The sequence below is a fragment of the Delphinapterus leucas genome, chromosome 10 (genome assembly GCF_059928025.1).
Source record: "Delphinapterus leucas isolate spDelLeu-1000000601 "Yukka" chromosome 10, BTC_Dleu_Yukka2, whole genome shotgun sequence".
In the NCBI taxonomy this organism is placed as follows: domain Eukaryota; kingdom Metazoa; phylum Chordata; class Mammalia; order Artiodactyla; family Monodontidae; genus Delphinapterus; species Delphinapterus leucas.
In genome coordinates, this window is record NC_143138.1 from 11,624,456 (window position 1) to 11,650,126 (window position 25,671).

At 47.3% G+C, this 25,671-nt stretch overlaps 1 protein-coding gene across 22 annotated transcripts in view; it reads left to right on the plus strand.

Moving 5' to 3' along the window:
- The first annotated feature begins 1,354 nt into the window (after positions 1 to 1,354).
- The window catches only part of JARID2 (jumonji and AT-rich interaction domain containing 2), a 243,443-nt gene continuing 219,126 nt past the window's right edge, over positions 1,355 to 25,671 (plus strand). For 13 of the 22 annotated variants that reach the window (XR_016394549.1, XM_089918353.1, XM_022586711.3 and 10 more), the window contains exon 1: positions 2,074 to 2,447. Coding sequence is in view for 14 of the 22 variants with exons in the window: in XM_089918353.1 (XP_089774479.1) it covers positions 2,403 to 2,447 (45 nt within the window). In the remaining 8 variants the exon portion in view is untranslated. The other 9 variants (XM_089918360.1, XM_089918351.1, XM_089918350.1 and 6 more) reach the window with 9 other exon arrangements.

A 25,671-nucleotide genomic window follows, 5' to 3' on the forward strand; every position in this document is an offset into this window, starting at 1 on the left:
TTAGGAAGGGGCTCAGGGGTGGTTTGAATCCAGGTCTCTTACCTCTTGCCTGAGACCTTTCTAGACACCAGGTTCTCTCTTCAAAGACTGCTGCAGGTAAAACCTAACAACTGTGATACTTTCGAGGTAAGGAGAATCTGAGGAACGGGAAGGAGAATTGAAGGTATGGGAATGAGTACGAGGGCGTATTTATTCCACTTTTTCATTTCTTAAAAGGGTTGCCCGAGAGGAGATGCTTTAGAACATCACTTCTGTAAAACCACGGTGAAAACGAGGAAATTAACAATGCAGAAAGGCTACGAGAGACTTGACAAAGTTGTTAATAATGCGAAGGCCGAAGAGATACACCAGGCCCTCCCTACTTCATTTATACTGACGATTAAATAAGCACAACAGGGGGCAGACGCAGGTAGAAAGCGGGCTCTCGCGTGGCTACCGCCGTTGACATTCCTGGCACTCGGCGTTCCAGATGCTTCCTTACGGTGTGCGTGTCTGTGTGGCTCGGGCTCCATATTCCACTCGTTTCCCCCTCAACGTTTTAGTCTCGCTCACAGGCGCCCCAGACGCAAAAGACGCCGGGAGCAGCCAAGATCGAGCGTGATCTCCTTAAAGACGGTGATCTTTTGTAGGAGGCGGCGGCCGGGGCTTCCCTTTTGGGGTCCCCCTACCCCGGACGCCGTCCTCGCTCGCCGGGCCGCGTGCCGCGCCGGGAGGTGGCCTTTCCGCGCGGGAGGCGCGTGCGGCCGCGGGCAGAGGTGACCTCGGGCTCCCCCGAGTCCGACCGCGGCACGCTTCGTGCGGCGACGCAAGGCGGTGTCCTGAGGTGACACCGGCTGCGCCGCCGAAGCAGCAGGCGCCGCCGATCAACTAGTTCGCACCGAGGATTCCTCTTGGTGCGTGGCCCAGTTTTCCTTAGGACTGGCTCCAACCCCTCGCCGACACCGCCCCCCGCGCCGCCACGCTCCGAGGCCTTCCCCTGGGACGCCGGGCGTCCCCCCCACGGCCGCTCGGCGCGGGCCGGCGCGCGCGCGATTCCTCGATTCCACAGGCGGTTTGCGCCGCGGGTGGGGGCGGGGCGCGCGGGGAGGGGGCCGGCCGCCGCGGGGGGGGGAGGGGGGCCGCGGCCGGGGGCCAGGGGGCGGGCCGGCGTGGGGAGTTCCTTGCTCGCGGACCACACGCTCTGCGGGCCAATCCCGAGCCAGCCTCTCTCAGTGTCACACGCGGGACACGTCCAGGCGTTTGTTGGCAGGGCCGGCGAGGGGGAGGGGGCGGGGAGGAGGGAGGGGAGTTGAGTGACAGGCTTGCGGGGCAGGCTGGGAATTGTAGTTCCCAGCTCCCGTGGCCATAGCCATTTTGTAGTCGGGGGACTACAACTTCCAGAAGATCAAGGGGACCATTCTAAGGTGCCCCGGGAATAGGCGGCTCTCCCCGGGGCCGGCCGTCCTGGGGCACTGGCTCCCAGCAGCCCGGCTGCAGGTAGACACGAGGCGTGGCGGGGGCTAGCGTGTGGCGGCTGTGGGGTGAGTGGCAAGCTGGGGAAAGGGGGTGAGGTGGAGCGACCGAGCGTGCCATGCATTGAGCTAGGGAGCCTCTCTCAATTCCACTCTTAGGCTCGGCGTGGGAGCGATGTCTGAGGGGTAACCCGGGAAGGGTTCGTCGAGGCCTCTCGGGTGTCTCGTCCACGGGGCTGCGGGGGTCCTCTGGGCTCGGCCAGGGGCGGTCGGCACCGGAGGAGGCGGGCGCTTGGTGGCCCAGCTGTGGGAGTTTTCGGCTAGCGTCCGGCGGGGAATTATCCGAGGAGCCCTAACTTGTATAAAAGCAGAGTCCATTTAAAGTTGGGCTGGATAGCCTCTCTCTCATTGGTTAGGGGGCTTGGAAAAAAGAGACTCGGCGAGCCCTCGCTGTGGTGCTGCCGCCGCCGCCGCCGCCGCCGCTGGAGTTGACTCTTCTGCTCGCACTGCTGCTGCAGCACAAACGTGACTTCCAACATTTTTTATTTATCTTTCCTTTTTCTTTTCCAAGATGTAACTACGGATCAGACACTAAGGACCTTCACGTTTCGCTGATGTAGTTTTTGGAGGAAAAAGGGGGGGGAGTGAAGGGCGTCGGTTTTTTTTTTTGTGTGTGTGTGTTTCGGGGGAAATTTTCCATTATGAGTGTTTTACTAAAGTGAAATTTTTTTTTGTTTGCTTCGTCTTTGGCTTTTTTTTTTTCCTTCCCAATTTCGGATTTATTTCAAGGCGAATCGGGCTTTGGGGGAAGAGGAAGAAAAGTCGGATTCCAAGATCAACCACCACCACCAACAACAATAAAAACCACCAGGATATTTTTTTGCAAATTTCTGACGGCTTTAAATTCATGAAGCAATTGTCCCCTTTTGCAATCAGCATTTGGATCTCAGAATGAGCAAGGAAAGACCCAAGAGGAATATCATTCAGAAGAAATACGTAAGTGCTCCTAACAACACATCCTTTGACTTGTAGTTTTAAGCAATGGCTGTGAATGTCAAGTTTATAGATAATTCTGCAGCTGAAGGGTTTTAAACACAGCGTCCGATAAGGCTGTTTCTTTCTTTTCTGAAAGAAGGCTTTTTCAGGCAAAGTCGTGTCTGCCTAGTTTGGACGAAAAAACAGATTGGTGTAGCGATACCTACAGTGAATAAATTGACCTCGAATGACACAACCATAATCTAGTTTTAGATGAAAGGCAGGGGATTTTGGTGGAGCCTGGATGGGGGTGTAGGGGCTGCGGTAATGTGACTAAACTGCATTCTCGGGCGGATTTGGCCCCTATTGCACTTTGCATGCAAATGAGCCTGTGTTATTATTATTAATGTTATTTGGGAAATCGTGTAACGCATGTGTGTTGGAAGCCCTTTAAGTTGCAATCGAGGGTCCGATTATGGCGATCTTGTTCCTTGCACTGGCACATCAAATTTAATGTATGTGGTCGTTTTGGATTATTTGGTTCGCAACATAAACCAATTGGGAATCGCGTTACAGCGAATGCATTTGTTGGGATTGACTTTAATAATGGGACTGGTTTTGTTTAAAAATTCATGGTTTCCAGTTTTAGGGGGAAAAAGACATACAATATAGCTAATGTTTTTAAGAAGACATGTGAATGCATATGTAAGTGACTACAAATAATTACTCCCAGTTAACTGGCCTTCTGAAATTGGGTGATTATTCAGAGATTTAACTGGTGTGGAATAGTTAAATTTGTTTTGTGCATAGTACAGCTACGTTTTGATTGGCATGGGGAGTGTTTTTGTTTTGTGTGTGGTGGCTTTTTTTTTTTTTAAGTTTGGGGGGAGGGAGGGGAGAGGGGTCCGAGGATTAACCAAATATGCACTCGAGTGATCGGTGATTAGCTGCATGCTTTAAATCAAAGAACCCATTAAAAAAAAAAAAGGCCAAATGAACACACATTAGGAATAATGCAGTGTTATAAGAAAGTTTTATTTAACTCGGGTCGACAAATTGGTCTTAATATTTTCCCTTTTTGAGCAGTGTGATGTGTGTTAATGGGAGATGACCTTCGGGGCACTGGTTTTGTAAAAAATAGATTTAATGGAAAAGCTGAATATCTCTTCTTAAGGGCTGATCCTAATCTAGACACGTAAACTTCAACTATGAAAGAAATGCAAGGTTAAATAATTAAGCCTAACTTAAAAAGCTGTTCTCTAAAGAATTTAAGAATTAAAATACATCCGCATTGCAGAGGGCTGGGGAGAATGCAAAGGACTAGTTTAAACTCGGGCAGTAGAAACTGCAGGGAGACAACCTTGTCTGCGAGCGTGGACGCCTTCCCGGGGCACATCCGATCCGGGTGCAGCCACAAAGCAAAAGGGGTAGAACTTGGACCAGAGCCACCCCCACCCCCGCCCCAGTCATCGCGAAGTTGGGGAGCGGCGTGGGGTGGGATGTTTTGTTGCCGGTGGTCAGCGGATTGTGTCGAGTCCTGGCGTCCGGCCGCCTGCCCGTGGCTGGCGGCGCCCGCGGGAGGCAGAGCACGAGTTAACGCTCTGGGAGCGGAGCCCCTGTTCCCGATGTGCTCTAGCCGGCTGCGAAGGGGAGGGCGCTCGGGGGTCGCGGCGGGCTGGGCCGGGGCCCGGAATACGCGCGCGGCCTGTAGGGGGCGGGCTGCAGGCTCCGGACTCCGGACTCCGGGCTCCGGGCTCCGGGCTCCGGGCTGCGGGCTGCGGGCTACGGGCGGGCGGCGCTGGCCGGCGGGCTGGCGGATGGGTGGGTGGGGCGCGGGGGAGGTGCGGCCGGTCGGCCTGGGGAGGGGGCGGTGCGGCGCGCGGGGCGGGGGCGTGGCGGGGAGGGGGCGGGCGGCGCGCGGCAGCGGCGGGCGCCCCCCAGCGCGCGCACGGCGGAGCATGGCGGCGGCGGCGCGGCCGGCTCCCCGCGGCCCTGCTCGCTGGCTCCAGTGCGGGCCCGAGAGCAACAGGTTAAGCCGGCGAGACGTCAGCGCGCCCCCTTCCCGCCCCCTGATTCCTCCCCCGCCTCGCGCTGGCCTCCCCTCCCTCCCTCCGCCCCCCGCGGCTCCGGGTTCCCGGACGCTCAGGCCGCGTTCTTTTGTCATTGTGACGTCACAAAGGGACGGGCCCGGGTGGAACCTTCTCCTCCTCCGTGACGTCAAAAGTCGGGCGGGAGGTTCCAGCGCGGCGGGGCTGCGGGGGAGGAGGGAGCGGCGCGGAGGCGGGGGCTGCCGCGTGGGAGGAGGAAGGAGGAGGAGGAGGATGCGACCGGCCTCGGCCTTCCGCAGCGAAACGCCGCGCTTCCCTCCAGGTGAGCGCGGAGAGCCTGTGGGCCCCCTGCGAGCGCCCCCGACCCAGCTGATTCCACTTAGGGGGTGGGGAGCAGGGCGGAGACGTTTTCTGTCTGCAGAAACGTTTTCGTTTCCTCTGTTTCCAGGTCTGCTGATGCCGTGGCATTACTGTGGTGGTGGTCGTGTTCTCTCGTCAACGCTTTTGAAAAGCAGGGAAACTTCATGCAGGGAAGCTTGGCTTTGTAGGAGAACCATGTTGTGGATTTGGCCACCTTGTCACTTTTAAGTCGTGTTGGGGGTGTCTCGGCAGGATGTGGCGGGATGCCTTTCTGGGTGATGTTGCACAGCATCAACTGTTGCTCTTTATGGATGCCTTGAAACACCAGAGTGGCACTTCTTCGCTGTGCCAGCTCTAGGCCTATTGAGTATTTTAGGGGGTGGGGCAGACGGGGAAAGACTGTCATTGATGCGCGTGCTTGAAAGAGCACTGGACTGCGAGTCTAAGGTGTTCTGGGTTTAGTTCTTGAGGACCGGAGAACAAGAGGCTGGAAATCTGGGTCTGTTTACTCTTCTGTAAAATGGAAAAAGTAATACGTGCCTTTGCCACTTCACTTTATCTGAGGTCACGTGCGTGAGATAATGTCCGTGGAAGATGTAAAACAGTATGTATGTTCTTTCATTGTAAGGTGGAATTATTACTTGAGCTCGTGGAAGGCAGCACATTTCCTGCAAGTAGTCTCAAAAGCCTTAGATGCCTGCCGCGTTCCCGTTTAGTTTATTGCTTTAGCAAAGCAGAGTTTGGGGGTGGGATTGTAGATGGCAGGCTTTGGGAGAAATGATTGTTATATTTCGTATTAAATGACGTCCTTGAGAAACTCATAAATTGCACTGTAATCCTGTCTTAATTGCTGGGTACGATTCCCGCTACAATACCTTAAATAACTGAAAACATTTGCCTTTCAAAGCCCTAATTCACTTGGACAATAAAAACAGTTGCATGTTTTGCTCTATGGGTATTTTATGCCATTTCCATCACTCCACTGGTTGGTTATTCCTAGGCAGAATAACAGATGATACCCAGGTTGCGAAAGCATTTGATCTTTGATGCTTTATAGCAGGTATGAGTTTGAAATAAAAATCTCTGCCACATGAAGATATGATTCATACAGTTAGCATGAAAACAGATTACCAGTTTGATTCCTAGGACAGCTCAAGCAGAATTTGTAACACTAGGCTGTAAATTTTAAGTACCTAATTTTCTGAGTTAAAGGTGCAGTATGATTGAAAAAACTGGGAAAAGTTTGTGTTACCAGATTCAAAAGTGGGATTTACTAAATTGTAAAGAAAAAAATAGAACGACACCAAAATGTAGTGGTAGGATTTATGAGCTTCTGTCCCCCGTGGTGCCCCCCTCCCCCCCCATTTTACACCCAATTGAATTATTTTACAGTTCTGGGGGAAAAATGTGTACACATTATTTAATTGCTAATTTAATTGCTAATTTAATTTAATTGCTAATTTATTTAATTGCTAAATTGTTAATTTTCCTTTTTTAAAAAATATTTATCGATTAACAAATATTTATCAGGTATATGTGGTGTACTGCTATAAAGTGAATGGTGGATTTTTAAAAAAATTTTTATTTTGGTTTTGGCTGCATTGGGTCTTTGTTGCTGTGAGCGGGCTTTTCTCTTGTTGCAGTGAGCCGGGGCTACTCTTCATTGCGGTGCGCGGGCTTCTCGTTGCAGTGGCTTCCCTTGTTGCGGAGCACGGGCTCTAGGCACGCAGGCTCAGTAGTTGTGGCGTATGGGCTTAAGTTGCTCCGTGGCATGTGGCATCTTCCCGGACCAGGGCTCGAACCCGTGTCCCCTGCATTGGCAGGCCGACTCCTAACCACTGCGCCACCAGAGAAGCCCAGCTCTTCCTTTTCTGAGCTGTTCATGTGGCTTGCTTTCTGTCTGTCTCTAGTAGTGGAGAAAACTTTTCTCTTTGTTACATAGTCTCGGGCAGAGACAATTTAGCAACTGTCACTGTCTGGAGAGATTATAGAAGGAATATTGTCAACTTAAGAGTCCAAAGTGTGTCACTGAAATTTAAAAAAAAATTATGTTTAAAAATAATCCAATTTGAGTTATTATTACTTCGGTTATTATTACTTTACTATAGACCTGACTTGTGTGTCACCCATAGCCATTGGCCCAAATAGCCAGTTATAATTATTTGGTACTTAGATGGTTTAATGGCTGTTTCCTCTGTCATAGGAGGTTAGACCAGTTCCTGTTGCTGGGCTGAGGGCTATTGACTTACAAACGTCTTGGAAATAACTCCAGTGCTAATACATATCCTGTTCCAAAGGTTATTTAAACTTTCCTCCTTCAGAAAGAGAAAATCTTTTGTAGTATGTAACCAATGTTTCTTAGATTCAAAATAGAACCCTTTTCTTCCTTTCAAAGACGACATGGGAAAGCCATATTAAGCCCAGTACATTAAAACACTTGGTAAAGGCTAAACTGGACTTTTTTTTTTAAATTTAATGATAGTTTTATTTAACCTTAGTATAATAAAAATATTATCTTAACATGTAATCAGTACAAAAGTTGCTAAGATCTTTTGCCTTCTGTTTTTATCTTGTGTCTTTGAAATCTGGTGTAGTTTTTTAACCCTTACAGGGCTACTCAGTTTGGACTAGTCATTTCAAAAGTTCAAGAGCTACATATGACTAGTAGCTATCCTACTGAACAGTGCAGATCTATGTAACCAGAGGTGTATGTAATGTAGCATGGTGTCTGCATTGGTGAAAAACCTCAAGCTCTACAAAATCGCACACTAAAAATTACAGGGCTAGTGGAAAAATAAGGATGAAACATGTCACTCAAAACATATAACTTCGGTGAAGTGAACGGTAATGAGTCAGTAATGTGGATCTGGAAAAATGACATGAAATGATCAGGCAGGCAGCTCAGACTCGTGTGAAGAGTGGTTATACTGACAGTCTTTTATATAGAATAGAGCTAATATTGCCAGGGTAGTATGGATGGAAGTAAGCTGTTAGCCATAGGCATTGTTTTCTTTGTTTGTTTTATGGGGTTTTTTTGGATAGATGCACACTTCTGTAGTTCTGAGTTTTTTTAAAAATCGTGACTGGATGCTGAAAAGCTGGTCTATTATTAAGGTTTGCCCTTGATCATGATGGTCTGAGGACCTGACTCCTCACATTTTCATCCAGATGGTTAAAAGTTTTGCAGCCTAAGAAGTTTAGTTATTGGAATTCTGCTTGCGTTGTTTTGGTGCTCCTGTTACTGGTCCAGGTCTCAGTCTCCCCTAGGATTATAGTAACAGCACTCCTATTAATCGCCTTCCACCTACCCAGCCTCCCTGGTGCTCCTGGCTGCAGAACATCCTGGCTGTGATATCTCAGCACGAAGCTCCTGGCCAGTGGGCAGGCCTGGGAAGTGTGTACTTCTGTCCCCTTTGGCTCCTTCCCATATGGAAGACTTGCCAAGTGTCAGTTGTTTATTCCCAAATCTGGTTATTCCAGTTAGACTTATTATTGCAATTTCGGTTAAATATTATGTAAACCTTTGAATGAATGTGAAAAGAGAGTTGGTTTCTATGAAAGCTTGAAGCTGAATGTTTGAGAACCCTTGATAAAAGTGAAGTACTAAAAAAAAATGAGACGGTTATATTAGATGTGGGCCCGCCATTTTCCCCATTTAAAAGGCTTGGGGAAAATCTGTAAGGATTCTGCACACGTTGCTTTACAAGTGGTTCCCTTTTAAGAACCAAGCTTAACTTACGGCCAAACTTCCTTCCCAACAAACAAAAAAGCATAACATGGAGCACCAAGAGTTCTCAGAAATATCTGTAACAGCACATTTATGTGTTCATTACGTTACATGTATGTGCGTATATGTATATAATCTACGTATCTGTATAAGTAGATATATATATATTTTTTAAAGATTTCCTGCTTAATAAACTTTATATTAGCTAACCAACTTATGGTCCCTATCAGCTCTGATAAGAGTGCTTCCATTGTGTTTAGCCTTAATCCTCAAATATTAAACTAGACTAGCTTATCTAGTTCATGCCAGGTAGCATAGATAAAATGTGGGTCAGAGTGGCCCTGCTGAGGTAATTTGTATTACTTTTAGAGTTTGTGTCATTCTCAGGATGGCGGAGGCAGAAAGATGAGTGATTTTACACCTCATTTATATGGAGTTCAGAAGCTTGTATCTTGTAATCCAGCAACTTTAATTATTTTGTCTTACTTAGGAGATACTGCTAAAGATCTGTTCCATTTCAAATCCTCAAGCCTACCTGTTAATGGAAACAAGACACATTTGAATCAGTTTCTACTCAGTTCTCTTGTTTCTTTCCATCTCCCAAGGTACCTCTTCTCCTCATTTCTCTGACTGCCCTCCCCTCCACAAGCCTCGCTTCCTTTTCCCGGCCCCAGACTTCGTGTTTCTGGTCCCTTTTGTCTGTCCATAAAGCCTTTTCCACACTGGCCTCCTCGCGCAGGCCCCTTTCATTCCAGGAGGTGGGAACTCTCATGACTTTGGTCTACCTTTTTGTAGACAATTTGAGTGAGATTTTTGTTATCCTTTTAGGGTTTAATCTTTCTTGACTTCAGACAACCCTATAGCCTTCTGGCAGCCTCACACTTTTCAATCAAGGATTTTCATTCATTTCTGACTCAGAATAAAATTGTTAAAAGTAGAGCTGAACCTAGCAGGAAGTGGCAGGACTTGCCGGATATCCTTTTGCTCGTGGTTGAATGATCCTGCCTGCTTCCGGGACTTCCTGTCCTGTCACCTCTTGCAGGTGGCTTTTGTCTCTTTTGTTCTCTTTGTCAGGATGTGTGGGGTGGGAGAGAGCCCACGTTTTGCAGAGGTAGATCCTATCCTGAGGGCCAAGTCTCAGGCACATCTGAGTGGGCAGCTGGACCACAGCCCTGGGCCTTGCATCTCTGTTTGGCTTTCTTTCTACTTCCACCAGTCTGTCTTGCCACAGATTTTACTGCTCTTGTGAGGAGGCCTCCCATGCCTCGTGGGACTTCTCTTTGCCATTTGAGGAAATGTGCCAGAGGAGCTTGGATTGTAGGAAACGCTCTAGCATCATGAGGAGAAGATGTCAGTTCTGAAGTAAGTGCCCACAGTTATTGTTTCCCTAGTGAGTTCACAGGAGAGGAAGAGGCTGTTGAGTCCGTTTTACAGAAGGGAAAACTGAGGCCGGTAGGCCCTGGCCAGACAGTGAAAGGCTGTATCTCCTCCCCACTTTTTAGTCCAGATGAACTTGAGGTAAAAGGAGTGATCGGAGTAGCCCCGAAAAGGGGAAAATGCCATAATGGGGGCTCTTGGCAGCCTTTGGAGAGGTTTTTTGGCTTGAGAAAGTAGGGGGGAAGTTAAGACAGTTTGTCAGCCTCCAGGAGCAGGAGTGGATCTGTCTCAAGTGCGTGTTTGTTGTTTTTTTAAACACCAGTTGGTGGAGCTACCCCCTTATCCCCTGCTGGCTGTCTCCTTGAGTCCTCAGTGGAAGAAGAGCTGAGATCCCAGTTGTCCTGGGACCCGGCTGGTTTGTGCTCTGTATTTTAAAAGTGCCCCCACCCCACGCTCTTCCGTGTATCTGAGGGCCGGCCTGGGCTGTGTTTGCTCTCCAGGCTTCCGAATTCATTTGATTTTGCAGGGGCTGCGACAGATCAGCCTCGATGCTTTTTCGCACCTTTATTGTTGCTCCTGACTTCTGCTGCGTAGGGTACCATGGGGCGCTGGGGGAAATCATTTGCCCTCAAATCCTCACCAGGGTCTGGGCCGGGCAGTAAACAAAGGCTGCCTAGATATGTTAGTGAGGCAGCGTGAGTAATGGGAACATTATACATAATTACTCGCATATTCATAGGGTGTATGAGGGCCTTAGAAAGGGGAACGCTACTGGCAGAAGTTCTTGAGAGCTGTTTTGGAGAGCTGGTGTGGCCTAGAAGGCCTAAATTGGATCTTAAGTTCTAATTTTGTTAAGTCTGTCAGGCTCCACCACCCATGAAGAGGAAGGCAGTGAGCATTGAAATACTGGCAGCAGTGTTTAGTTACCTTGAGTCCTAGAAGGTCATAAAATTCATAGCCACAAATTTTGCCCCTCCGTACTCCCAGTACAGCTCTTCTCACGTATTTTCTCCAGTACAACCAGGAGCTCTTTTCCAGTGATAGCTTTGGCTGGGGGTGGGGAGGCATGAGAGGGGTGGGTTGTGTGTGTCTTTTCCATCAGGAGACTCTCTGGTTTATGTGACAGCAGCCCAGGTATCTAGTGACTGAATCACCCAGGGGAAAGTGGGAGCCATTTGGGCGCCCTGTTTTATTGCTCTCTTTTTAAATCTGGGTGGTTCTTTCTCCATTATTTCGCAGCCACAATTTGGGTTAGGGCTACAATAGTTGTGTGTGTTATCTCTTGGTTCTTATTTCTGCCAGCTGTTAGAAGTGTTTGGTGCCTCTGGGGGCAGAAACAGGTGCCAGGAGGAAATGAGAAGGGATTAGGGCTGAGCATGTGTTTCTTGCATTTATTCCCTCCCTAGGTTTACAGAAGGGGTGCTGCATGAATGCTTATTCTGTTAAGCAGCAGTTGGATGTTGACCTAATCAGGATTTGGAGTGTTTTGTGCTTTGAGTCCATGCCTTATTGCTAGTATGTGGGCTTGGGGAATTTAATGCCTCAGATTGGGACAGGCTTGTTTTGAATATGTAGGGCACCTCTGTGGTTATAGTGGACAAGATTGGGAATATGAGCTGTGTGACCCTGAGCAAGCCACATAACCTCGCTGGGCTGCTTCCTCACCTGGAAAACTTGTTCCATGCACCTCACAGGCTTGTTGGGAGGGTCAGTAAGATTTTTGATGTGAAAGCACTTTGTAAACTGCATACTATGCACAAATGCTCAAGAAGGTATGATTACACAGTTGGAAATCACCAACCTGGAGACATCAGGTCTGTTGGCAGCCTTCCAGGCTGACTCAGGAATAAATCAATCAGATGAATTCTATACTTTGCCTCTTAATAAGCCAAATGAATAGCAACAGATATTCTGAAGCCCATTTTGGGATATAGAACAAAGCTTTAAAGATTAGAAGGTGATTATATTCAATATCTCATAATAACCTATAATGAAAAGGAATTTGAATAAAAAATAAAAAATGTATAATTGAATCACTTTGCTGTACACCTGAAATTAACACAATGTTGTAAATCAACTATAATTTTAAAAAAAAAGATTAGAAGGTGATGTAATCTCTTCCCAGCCCCACTCTTCTGGTGGTTGAGTCTCTTCTCTATTATCCAACACTTGACTTCTGAATATGTCTGGGCGGTGAGTTAGAAAGACTGACAGATTGAGAATTAAGATTAGAGCGGCACTGAATCTTTGCACAGAGACGTTTCACCAAAGATGTTTAACCTGGCTCTCGGAGCAGTAATCCTTGAACTTGAAACTCTGACCATGAACCTTCAGTGGATCAAGTCTAAGCTACATTTGTCCTCAGCACAGCATAAAAAGCCCTTGCTCTACCTTGAGCTTCTGGCCACCCGTTCCACTGCAGCTGAGCCAGCCTCTTGGCCTTTGCACACCTTGGTTGCTCAAGTTGCTCAGGGGACGGATTGCCTGTGGAGCCCACCTTGACCACGCTGAGGCCTGACTGGGCAGCCTGCCACCCCCTTCCCCAGTCAGGCAGAGCCACACCCCTTTTCTGTGGGCCCGACTCCTCACACGTACCTCTAGGTGCTGGAATTAGTGTTTACATGTGTCTCACCCTATTAACCCCACACGATTAGAGGCTGAATTTTCTGTCATCACACAGTTTAGGAAATATTTGTCGACTTGAAGCTTTTGGAGCATTTCAAATAATACCCACTAGTGGGAGGGAATTGGTAAGGGTCTAGTGGAAAAAGGTGAGCTTCACTAATCAGAATTTCACAGCTGAGAAAACCTGAGGTGTCTAATAACAAAGGTTGCACGTTTTATCAGTGACAGCGGGGGCATGAAACCCAGCCCCTGATATAGTGGAAGGCCAGCTGGGGTAATGCCTTTGGACCGGCTTTCAGAGATGCTTCCTCCTGCCAGATGGATCCTCAGTTATCCATGGTAACTGCAGTTATTGATTCATTTTCATGGGAAAATAAAATCCACATGTAATCCCCATACCTAATTGGGCCAATAGGGTTTGTCCCCTTTTGAAAACGATTCTTTTTGCCTTATAAGAAATCATTCAACTCCAACAGCAACACAAAGGTAAAGTCTACTGCAGTTACCTACGGGGTGCTCCTGCACTTGTAGATAATGTCGTTTTACCTATGTGGGCTCATACTCCTAAGAGATGTTCTATTCCGTCCTCTTTGCATTCATATCTCATTTCAATTATCAAAATATGATTCTGCATCATTATTTTTAATAGCTGCTGGGCACTCGGTCAATCTGTACCACAGTTTTCTTGACCTGTCTGTTCTTTTTTTTTAAATTTTTTGCGGTACGCGGGCCTCTCACTGTTGTGGCCTCTCCCGCTGCGGAGCACAGGCTCCGGATGCGCAGGCTCAGTGGCCATGGCTCACAGGCCCAGCCGCTCCGCGGCATGTGGGATCCCCCCGGACTGGGGCACGAACCCGCGTCCCCTGCATCGGCAGGCGGACTCTCAACCACTGCGCCACCAGGGAAGCCCGACCTGCCTGTTCTTGATGGTCTTTTCACAGTATGGGGGCTGTTGTCCACAGTGATGTGTGCAGTACGCTTTTCCTGTATCTTTTTGCACTTAATTCCAAACTCCTCAGTGTGGAACTACCACTTTGTGTTACGTGTGTTTACAATTCAGATCCCTTTTACGTTGTTTTCTGGGAGAGAGACTGTACTAATTTACAGTCCCCCAGGTAGTGCCAGCGGGTTTGTCTGTTGGCTTTTAAAAACCAATACAGGCACTTGTAATAAGTAGTAAAGATGTCAGGTGGGTTTTATTTAAGTTTCTGTTTTCTTTCCTTGTCCTCTCTCAGGGCATTAGAACTAAATGAGATACGATACGGGAAAGCACTTTGTAAAACAAAATTGCTCTGAGAACACAATGTGTTACTTAGTCAGGATGACTGTAGCAGTAAAGGAAGAAGCGTCTGTGGAACTGTACAATTACATATTTCATGTTTATGAAATGCTTTTTTTGTGAGGATGTGACGTAACTTTAAAATGACCCCAGAATCCCATTCTTTTCGCAAGTGATTTCAGCCTTGGTTGTGAGGTGGGTGTTGTACGGTGACAAAGGTCCCATTGGGCTCTGGCTTGGAAGACTGTTCAGTCACATACAGCTGACGTATTCTCTGACTCTGTTAGGGGTTAGAAAATATGACATTGTCTTTGTCTTCAGAGAATTTACAGTTCAGTTGACAGCAGAGATGCCAAACCCTGTGGGAAGAGAGCCGGTGACCTTGGGTAAATCACTTCCCCTCAGTCTCAGTTTCTTCATGCATAAAATGGGGAGACTTAGACTTTCATGTATTGGCCCCTCAAGGTCGTTTTGGGGGAGGCAGAATCGTACTTTAACATGTGAAGTGCTTTATAAACTGTAACTATCTAGACCAGATTATTCTTATTTTAGGTCCTGCAGGTCTCTGTGGCTGTAATTCTCCAGCCTCAAGGTTGAAGAGGGAACACGATGTTTCTGGGTCATCCTTGCTGATTACAGCCTATCCGGGTTGTCTGAGGAAGAGGATAGAACTGAAAATAATATAGATGCTTTTTCTTCCAAACTTAAGGTGAAATGCAGTGTGATCTTTATATCAGACACACTTTTTGATTGTTCTGATGATGGCTTTTTATCATCCTCCCTCCCCCCATGTGAGAATGAGGTGATATCCCAGAACTGCCAAGAAGCAGCATTACTTTTTGGCATTTAAGAGTACTTTTGGATAAACTTCTTCACCTTCGTTTTCATTCTTCAGTAAAGATGTCTTTACTTTTTTTTTTTTATTTTAATTTATTTTTATTTTTGGCTGCATTGGGTCTTCGTTGTGGTGCGCGGGCTTCTCAATGCAGTGGCTTCTTGTTGCAGAGCATGGGCTCTAGAGTGCAGGCTCAGTAGTTGTGGCACATGGGGTCAGTAGTTGTGGCTCACCAACTCTAGAGCGCAGGCTCAGTAGTTGTGGCGCACGGGCTTAGTTGCTCCGCGGCATGTGGGATCTTCCCGGACCAGGGCTCGAACCCGTGTCCCCTGCATTAGCAGGCGGATTCTTAACCACTGCGCCACCAGGGAAGCCCAAGATGTCCATTTAGAAATGAGGTAGGACTTAAATGTTTATTGGTTTTACCTAAATTGCCCCCTTTTCCATTCTTCTGTTGCCCAGAGCATGAAAACGCTGTGCGTTCTGTTTTCAGCTTGTGATAACGTCTTGATGTTGGGGGATGAAAGAGTCGATGTGATGGCGAGGATCCGTGGGCTGGAGTCCCAGTTAAATTGGTAGCACATGGCTTCCACCTGCAGTAGCTCCCTGCCACCAGGACCGGGTACTTGACACATTCCACGTGACTCCTTTCCAAACTGATGATCCCGAGTGGCCGAGGCTACCACCTTTGATAGGTGCCAAACGGGCAGTCAACCTGGTTTCTTAATCGTTTGAAAATGACGAAAACACTTGGCATTGCTCTGTAAAGAGCTCATTCCTGTGCATTTAGGAGGGTTTAGCAGGGGACGGGGAAACAGTCTCACTAGTAAGCCTGATTCTTGTGGTGTGGTTTTTGTCTGACATTCGATTCCATTCGCTCTGCAGCCTTTTCACTGGGACTTGTAGTTGGTTACAATTTTTTGAGGGGGGTTTATTTGATATATTTACTTATATACATCACACCTTATTCAGAAAAGGATTTAAGGCCATAATGAGCAGTCATCCTGGGAGCAAACAGTTTTTGCTTTGATCTGACTTGAAGTTCACTTTCTAAATCCCCAAAGGGACAACCACATTAAAATATGGGCAGCGAACACTTGTCCTCAACCCACCAGTGTTTGGGCTGAGTAGCCTTTTGTTTTAGCTCTAAAATCATGACCTAAAACTTTAGTTAAAGGCAAGGTTTGTTAAGTAATATTGGTATTGACACCCTGAGAGAACTTTTAATGTGGAAGAATTCTGAAGATGCATGAAAGTAATCCCCAGTGGTGATCACATCCTTGAATGGCAGAGATCAGATTTCTATTTAAATGCCAATGCAGTTTAATACCACCTTTTTCCACCATGCAGGGGGCCAGGGAGGGTCTGGATTTAATAAATGAACTTCTTTGGGGGAAGCGATTGGTACATGTGACTGCATGGTCCAGCATTCTGTGTTTTTAAAAGTGTTTGCAAATACTCATTCTGTACCATAATCCTCAAAACTGCTGTTAGGATTCCAAACCATTGTGGTTTAAACTTTGCTGGAATCTGAAAGGTGGCTGACAGAGTGAAAGGAAATTTCCTTAAGTGAAGAACCCATTTGACTTGCCTGATTGTCCCAGGCTCTGGACTCTGCGCATTTCTGAGCCACAGGCCTAGTCTCCTGGTGGAAAAGGTTGGGGAGTACTGGTTTCTTTCTCCTGGACTGCCCCCCACCCCAGCTCAATATAAACACCATCATTTAGTCCTGCAGAAACTCCTGATACAAATATAGACTTGCAGAGCCCTGAGAAGCACACTCTTTTGTACTCGTGATAAATCAGAACTCTAATGATGCTATAAAAATGGGTTTTCTTCTGGCTCTGGTAAGCTAGGAATCACTGGGAGGTCAGGAGGATGACGGGTCTGACTTGGAAATATCTGAAGCTGAAAAGTGGCTTTTTTTCTTTTCTTCTAATTCTGCTCCCTGCTCCAATTACATGGAGCTGCTACCCCAATGCTGACACGGCCCCAATGAAACACATTTTCTACTCTGGAACTACTAGCCTTTTTCCTTTGCATCTAATGTGAGACTTGCCAAAGTTGTCATGTTATTTCCTTCCAGAATTTTTTGGAGCAGTAGGCAAAGCCTCTTGGGAGTATAAATAATGATGATTATAAAGAACAGTTAGGGGCTTCCCTGGTGGCGCAGTGGTTGAGACTCCGCCTGCCGATGCAGGGGACACAGGTTCGTGCCCTGGTCTGGGAAGATCCCACATGCCGCGGAGCGGCTGGGCCCGTGAGCCATGGCCGCTGAGCCTGCGCATCCGGAGCCTGTGCTCCGCAACAGGAGAGGCCACAACAGTGAGAGGCCCGCATACCGCAAAAAAAAAAAAAGAACAGTTAGTTTACCAAGGAAGACCATTCATTATCTTTTTTAAAAAATAAATTTATTTATCTTTGGCCGTGTTGCCTCTTCATTGCTGCACGTGTGCTTTCTCTAGTTGCCGTGAGCGGGGGCTACTGTTCGTTGTGGTGCGCGGGCTTCTCACTGTGGTGACTTCTCTTGTTGGGGAGCACGGGCTCTCGAGCGCAGGCTTCAGTAGTTGTAGCGCATCAGCTTAGTTGCTCCGCGGCATGTGGGATCTCCCCGGACCAGGGCTCGAACCCGTGTCCCCTGCATTGGCAGGCGGGTCCTTAACCATTGTGCCACCAGGGAAGTCCCAGGCCATAATCTTTGATTTGCAAAAGGTTTTACAGCTGAACATTGTTTGCTTACAGTTTAATACAAATGAAGACCTTAATGGTACCTATTGTAAGAGGAGTCCTTTTACTCCACTTGTACACGGAGGAGGTCATCTCAATATGGAACAGAACACATTGCTCAGTTCTAACTGCTTGTTTCTCCGGATAGGCATTACATACATACGGTCCAGGGAAGACCTGGGGTGGTGCTTCATGGTTGCTTTTTTCCTACCATCAATGGCACAGAATCCTCCCTGCTGAGTGTGAAAAGACTTTTAAGGCTGATAAGTGACCGCATGTACTTTTGGAGTCCCTCCTCTGACTGCTTCCTTCCCAATTTACAAATCCAACCAAAGACGGTTTTAAAACGAATTTAAGGGACTTGTCTAAGTAGGCACTGACATTGGATAAATATGGTAGGCTGTCATGCTCTTAATTAAAGCCCACAACATAGCTGCAGGGAAATAGGAAGCCTCCAGTTGCAGTTTTTATTTTTTGGGAGATTATAGTTACCCCTCATCACACTTTTCAGTCTAACTACAGTGTGTGTGTGTGTATATATATATATATATATATATATTCTTGGCATACATTGCGGTCCTTGGCTGCTGTATCTTTAGCAAAGTGTCAGCCCCTTTTAGCCCTTTCTTTTTAAAAACTCTCATATCCCCAACTTATTCCAGCTCCTTTGGCAGTTCTTCAACTATGTTTCTTTTGGCGTTCTCCTGGTGGTTCAAGACAGAAAGGCATCCTAGGCATCTCAGTCTTCCCTGAGTGATCTTGGATGTGAATGTGATTTTTTTCTCGCTTAACAGTTCGGTGGTTTTTAGTATATTTGGAGCTGTGCAATAACACCGCGATCAATTTTAGAACCTTTTCATCACCCCAAAAAGAAACTCTATACCCATTGGCAGTCACTCCACATCTCACCCCAGTTTTTCTAGTCTTTGGCAACCACTAATCCACTTTCTGTCTCTATGAATTTGCCTATTCTGTACATTTGATGTAAATGGAATCAAACAATATGTGGCCTCTTGTGACTGGCTTCTTTCACTTGGCATAGTGTTTTGAAGGTTCCTTCATGTTGTAGTGTGTATCAGGACTCGGTTCCTTTTAATGGCTGAATGATACTCGATTGGGTGGGCATACACCGCATTTTGCTCATCCATTCATCAGCTGATGGCTGTTGGGGTTGTTTCCACCTTTTGGCTCTTGTACATAATGCTTCTGCGAACACTTGAGTGCAAGTTTTTGTGGGGATGCTGCTTGCATTTCTCTTGGAATACCTCAAGCTAGACCGTCTTGTCTTGCCCATCTAGGTGATTACTACTGATACATTTATTTACTGCTCTTTCACCTGTGAAGCTGTTCCTCTTAGCCTGTGTCCCAGAGCCTCCTGTGTTCTGTGTGGCAGAGGGCTGCATGGGACCCTCTCCTGCTGGGGGCAGCTGCCTTGCCTTGGGGTGGTGGGGTTCTCACTTTCCTCCCTGTCTGGCTGCTACTCTTCACTGTTTGTGGGTGGCCAGCAGTGGTCTTATTTCCCCTCCCCCTTTTCTTTGCAAGCTCTGAACACTTGGTTAGGCGTGAGAAAGTGGTGGGGCTTGGAATTTCATCACGGGATGATTGGCTCTTTGTGGGTGCTCAGGTGTTTTGGGTTGTCATTCTGGGCCTTCAGGTGCATCTCTGCATAGCATTTACCACGTAGTTTTGGAAGGAGCCAGGGGTTTAAAAACCCTGGCTCCGCTCTGGGCGGCAGGGTAGGACCGAGGGGCTGTTTTCCTGTCTTACCTTTGGTTTTTGACTGTTGGGGTTACCGATGTTGACGTGCTTTGGCAAAAGACTGTGGGGAAGAGAACCACCGTCTACCTAGAAATTCGCCTGATTTTCTTGCTCCTTCCAAGCCGCCTTTTACCTAAACGAAAAATGCTTAAAAATCGAAAAAGGGCCTCATAACAAGCTCCTTTAAGAAATGGGAGTTCTTTTAAGGAAGAGGGATGGTGCCATGTTTTCTTTGGATATTTCTGATTTTTTCCCCAGATTTATTTTTCCCAAGTTGGTGTGAGATTGTTGAGATGAGATCAGTCTCCTACTTGAGTAGAGCTCTTCTGGCTCATTTTCAAGTGTTCGTAGAAAGTATGAGGCGATAGAAGAGAGTTGGAATGGTGGGGATGGAAAAAAGCCCCATGACCAAGGGTGCTGGAGGCCTTTGGAGACTTGGACATTGTGGGTTCTGGTTCTCTGGGAGTGACGACTTGGTGTGGGTGTCCCTGCCTTTCCTTGAGGTTCCTGGTGATAGGAAGCCAAAGGCTAGTGTGTTAGCGTTTGGGGATCTTATTACCTACTGCTCAAGTTCAGTGTCAAAAAAATTCATTAATAATGAGATTAATCACGTTTTCCCACCACTCCCCGGTTTTTCTGGTACAGCTCTCGGTTCCAGATTGACTCGTGTCACTGATTTGCCTTACCTAAAGGGCAGACGGCTGTATTCACTATTTTCTCTGTAGTGGCTAACTAACCAAGAATTTGCAAGGTAAGATACCCACCTCAATTTAGAAGGTGGTAGGTGTGAGTGAGTGAGTGAGTGTATATGTGTGTGAATATCTAAGAAGGAGTTGCTATTTTAAACTTTGCATTGTTTAACTGGAAATCTGTTCTGTTCTGCCAGGCTGCCTTTGTGTGGTGTTACCTATAACCTACACACATACTTGTGCCATTTCAAAAGCAAATGCCACATCCCTCCTACTAAAATTGCTTATTAGAGCTAATTTTACGAATTGAGTTAGAACTGCCCTATAATGTAATGCAGAGTATTTCCCAATAATGCCTAGGTTAACAATGATAGTCTTGCTGTATTGTGCAAAAAAGGCTTCTGTTCAGACCCAGCTGGGTTTCAGGCTTAATTCATTGCTCTATGGTGGGATCACCACAGCTGCTGTGGGGCCTTTACAAATGCAAAGAAGCTGTCAGTGTTTGTTGCATCAGCTGCATAAGTGATGAGGCCAAGTTGAGGAATCCATTCCAGTGCGCAGTGTGCAGGCTGTAGCCATCATTGTTTACAGAACTAGTGTGTTGGAGCTTTAAAATAGTTGGCACATCGACCGCCCTTTAAAAGCACAAGACTAAGGGACAGGACCAGTTGGTTGTACTTGTAATGTTGGCCGGATCCAACCCAGCCCTTGTCTTTGACAGTTGCTTGCCCCCGTCTGTGCTGTGGGACTGACCCTCTTTTGGACAAGGCAGGGGTGCTGAATTCATGTCCCTTTCGTTCTGCATCTCAGACTTAGGTTTGCGGTCTTCTTCTTCTTCTTTTTTTTTTTTGGTTAGAGTTTTTCTTGTTATTTTAGAGTCCCATAATTGTAATTGAATTTTAAAGCCTTAATAATCCTCCTAGCTCCAAAGAGATATAGGACTGTCAGCTGGGACTTCAGATATCTGTGCAATAATGTTCCAGATCCAGCTCTATGGGGTTTATTTTGTGAAGTGATATCGCTTTGGGAATTGTCCTCAAGTCTCCCTGTGGATACAGAAGTGGAGCCTACTTTTTGGCTACAGAAGGAGACAGTGGACAGGTCACTTTCCAGCCAGTTAGGGGGTTATCCCTGCAGGGTTCCTCAGTGGACGCTGACCCCCTTCCCTAGGGATCTGGTGTAGCCATGGCAGCACGTCTAGTCCCTTTAGGGACCTGCGTCCATGGTGTGTCACAGGATAGTGTAGAGTTGTCCCTTTCATTTTAACCTGATTGATTTTCAGCCCCCTTCTCAGCTCACGGGTCTGTCTGAAAGTCATGCCTCATGGAATCGGAGGGCACTGGTGGTAGCCAGTCTGTACAGGTTTTAAAAGTGGAGCTTGTCAGGTCTCTTAGCCAACGGGGATGAATAACGGTGCTTCCTTCCTCCCAGCTGGAAAGGTCCCAAAGTGCTCTCCCATGTTCATAAAAAAGATGGCACGAGGCTCAGGGTCTCCAAATTAAAGGTCAGTACTGATCAGCTTTATCTCAAATAACTGTCACATATACTCTTCTTAATTCCTTTGTGTCTCTACGTTTTACCCTACAGAGTGTCTGGAGCCCAAGAGGACAAATGGGTCCGATGAATCCCATGTGGTATTTGAACTGATTAAGCAGAGTTTGGGGATCCTGGTATGTCCTCCCTTGAAAAGAGCTCTCTTGAAGGGAGAGGATGGTCTTGGACAAGCATATTTTAACTCTTACAGTGAACTTGCATATAAAGTCAAACATCAGTCTAGATTTTTTACTTTCTTCCTACAGCCCCTCCCAGCAACCGTGACACTCACCCTGGAACAGTAGTAATGAAAAGGAAAATAGCAAACAGTGAGTTCCACATCCTCTGCCCCTGGGGGAAAAAACTACCTCTTAGGGCCTCAGAAGGAAACGGCAGTTTCCTGGGCCTCGCTCTCCACCCAGAGTGCTTGGCTGCCCTTCAGGAACCGCATGGCCTCACCTGTTTCTCCTGGCTGCGGTGTGTGTTGTATATTTTGGCTTTAGGAGTCTCTTATCAATGACAAGCTTTTATTGTCATTATGAGGCAGAAACGTGTTTTTGTGTTAGCTTATATGGAAGTACTGCATTGTCTGTTTTAAAACAATTTTGTGAGTACATAATCTGATGGAGCGTGTGTGTCTTTGTGAACATCATCTCACCACTCCTGGAGACCTCAGTTGCCTGCCTCCTAGGAAACTGCTCTAAATGCCACCCTGCCATGTACTAGCTGAGTGCCCTGGGAGATCACTGGGCCTCATCTGAGAGCCAGCCTCAGTGTTCTGCACTGTAAAATGGGATGCAGATGCCTCCATGAGGGAAGACGAGGTGTTCTGTGTGGTGTAACTGTGTTCCCTTATGCCTGCACATCAGTGTCGCTCTCTTGCAGCCTCTTGGTGGAGGGTTTGGACTAATACTGACCCACTGCAACTTGCTGGATGGCAGATGATCAGTTAAATCGTTCTCCTTTGGCTGTGGGGGGAGGTGGTGAGCTCAGCACAGAGCCTGAGCTTCCTGGAGTGTCATTCTCCTGACCTCAACGCCCTCTACCCATCCAAAAAAAAATCTTAGGCGAGCAGCTCACCAGCGTCAGATGTAGCATTCATTGGCTTTGCTTTTCCCATGTAGAGGTTCAGAGATCTGTTTGAGGGGAAGCAAGAGGCCTGGGGATGCCAGCGACTGGGAAGGGAGCAGCTGAATCCTAACCAGCTGATGTGAATGGCTTCAGGTGCCGAGGAGGTGAACGCCTGCTCCCTGGCAGGGCGACAGTGGTGAAACAGTCCAGGTAGAACGTTGTTGTTAGAATCAGGTTTCAAACGATAGTAAAAATGTGGATGGACTCGAATACTCAGAATGGAGTGTGCCAATTCTGGTGAGTTTTCTGGTTGGTTGTTTCAACCCCTGCTGTTGAAAGTCTTTATGAGAGGATATTTCATTGGCTCTCCTGCCTTTAGAAGTCCGCTGTGATGTAGGAAGGAGATTTCACCTTGGTTTCATTACTGAGGACCTTACGGGGCCTCCTGGCTGTTAGTCTGACAGTTCTTTGTTACCGTACATCCGTCTGGATGGGATCAGAGGTTGCTGGGCTGTGTGCATGCTGATCCCCAGAGGGCTGTGTGTTTTACCTACATTCCGAGGATGTGGCCTTGTTACTTGGGGCCCTGGAAATAAGCTCCATTCATCCGAGGGTTCAAATGAGGAAAGTGGTTCCGTGGAATGCACATTCACATGGCCCCCCCAGAATGCTGCTGGGTCAGAACTCCTATGTCTTAGCCCCAGAGCGACAGAGGGGGGATTAGTGATTTATACTCTGGCCACGGTATAAATGGGGGGGGTTATGGACTCCTCCCCACTCAGAGGGTGGGTGGCTGGTGGATGGAAGTGAAAGCTTTGCTTATGAAACTACCTGCTCACTGGACCCTGTGCTGAGGGGCGGTGCCGCCACTCTTTCGCTTCTCTGGACCTACCCCTTGATGCAGAAATTTCAACCAAAACCTCCAGACCCTCTAGGGAGACACATTTGACCAGAATTAGCTTTTTGAAAGGGCACAGCTAGGGTTTCCTACATAAGCGCTTTAGCAGCACAACCAAAAAGCTCATCAGCTTTGAGCTCTGATTGTTGTTGACCGTGGTTATCTTGCTGCTGCTGATAGAAGCGAAAAAAGCTCATTTGCCAAAGGGACTGTCCGTTTCCTTGCCAGGAGTGCAGCTTAACTCTGGGCTTCCTCTGGTCGGAGGAAAATGGTCGCTTCCTCCCTCTTCTCCTTTCCATTTATCCAGTTGTGGCTGGACTGCTGGGGGAGGCCTGGGGAGAAGGGGGTGAAAGAAAGAACAGCTAAAAAGTGGTTGTGCAGAATGTGTCTGGAAAGGCCGGTGGCTTTAGAAAGGGGGTAAAGTGGGAGGGGGTGACAGTCGCTGAAGCATGACAAGCCTTCAGAGGCCCCTGGGACTTAAAAACAAAAAAGGGAGCTTTCTGCAGATCTTTCACACGCACACGTCTTCCTCTCCTCCGTCCATTCCCCCCTGCTGGTTTGTAAATCTCTCAGTTGGACATTTTTAACATGGGAGTGCTTCGTCCTGTGCTTCAGTTGGCAGGATGCTCACATGCAGCTGCAAAGAATTTGCTTCTCCTTTTCACAGCATCTCTCAATGAAAAGCATTAGTGGGGCTACAAAACAAAATAAAAACTTGAGGGGTTTTCAGAAGTGGAAGCCAAGTTTAATTAAAGTCAAGGAAGTTGGGGCTATATAACTCTTTTGTTAAGTCTTTTCAAGTCAGGCGTGTGCCCGTGGCCGGCAAGGTGGAAAGTGCCGGGTGGCTGCCCCCAGTTGGGAAGTTTGAGGCCTCCGTGTCTGGCCTGTGTTTGGGGAACATCCTAGAGTTTATCAGAAGATGTGCTGAGCTGTCACCTCTTGTTGCCCCTTTATTAGGTGCTTGCCTCTTTCTTGTTAGAGGAGGAAAACCCTTAAGTGGCCTCTGTCTTGTCACACCCCTGCTTCCACCCCCAACCCTAGACCAAGCCCCTGGACTGTAAAACTTCTTATAAAAAGTGAAGTTTCTGACTTGATAACTGCCTTCTCACGTTGGCTTTTTAACCTTTTAGTGTACTTTGGAGGCACTCCTGAGCATTTTCTTGGGTGATGGGTCATTTGCTTGGTCTTGGAGATTTTGCACATGTTCACAAACGTGTACATTTGCGAGTGCCTTTGGGAGGAAACCCTCCCTGTTACGCAGGCGGTCTGTATGTGTGTCTGCAGTGCTGACTGCAGGGACCGGAGCCCAGGCAGGGTCCAGAGCCCAGGCAGGGTCCAGTCAGGCCTGGATTGTCAACAGGAAGGAAACAGAATTTACCTCACAGGTTGAAGAGAGGTACATTTAATATTTGGTGACAGGGCCTTAAATTGAGTTTTGCCAGGAGACTGCTTAGCTTTATTCCTGATATTCCTGAGTAGTCACAGAAATTGTGTAATTGTGTGTGTTTTTATTAAAAAAAATTTTTTTTTTTTTTTAAGACACAAGGTATTGGTACACCCAGCGAGCTCAGTCGGTAGAGCATTGAGACCCTTAAAGACAAGGAATTCTGTACAAAAGGAAAACACTGTTTTGTACTTTTGTAGATTCTAGCGCTTCTTTTCTTCTGACTGAGGAAACGATTTACTCAGGATCTTTTTTGGGTGTTTTCGTGTATTTGATCCTAACCATTTATTAGGTAGTCTGACAATCTTCTCTCATTTGGTATAGAATTGGTGCTTTAAGAAGCTTAACGGTTTCAAGTGCTGTCAGGCTGACGTGTCCTGGGGCCTGGAACTTGAAACCGTACTTTTGGACTTGACAGTAAATGTGTTGTAGAGGTGCTCAGCTCTGGCTTGGGTTTATGCTCTGACTTGGAAAAGCAGTGGAACTTCGTACAGTTGAGTTTTCCTTAGCTGAGAAGTCGTAACGTATGATGGGAACATTCTGATTTCTGTCTTCCTAGACGTCTGTAGCCCGACGTCGCTTTCGCTTTATTCAGCTTTAATTCTACAAGTATTTATTATCTTCTTTGTGTTATTTGTCCAGTTACGTATTTTGTGCTCTCGTGGTGGGGAAGGATGTGGGAAGGAGTCCAGTATTGAGACCAAATAACGTTCCAGGAGGTTTTCGGCCGCTGCACGCTGATCACACAAGGATCTCATTACGAGGGAGCTTCTCGTTCGGCAGGTCTGCGGTGGGGTTTGCGATGCTGCATTTCTCGAAGGCTCTCAGCGGATGGTCCTGTGTCCTCGCAAGGGTTTAGGACAGCTTTGATTTT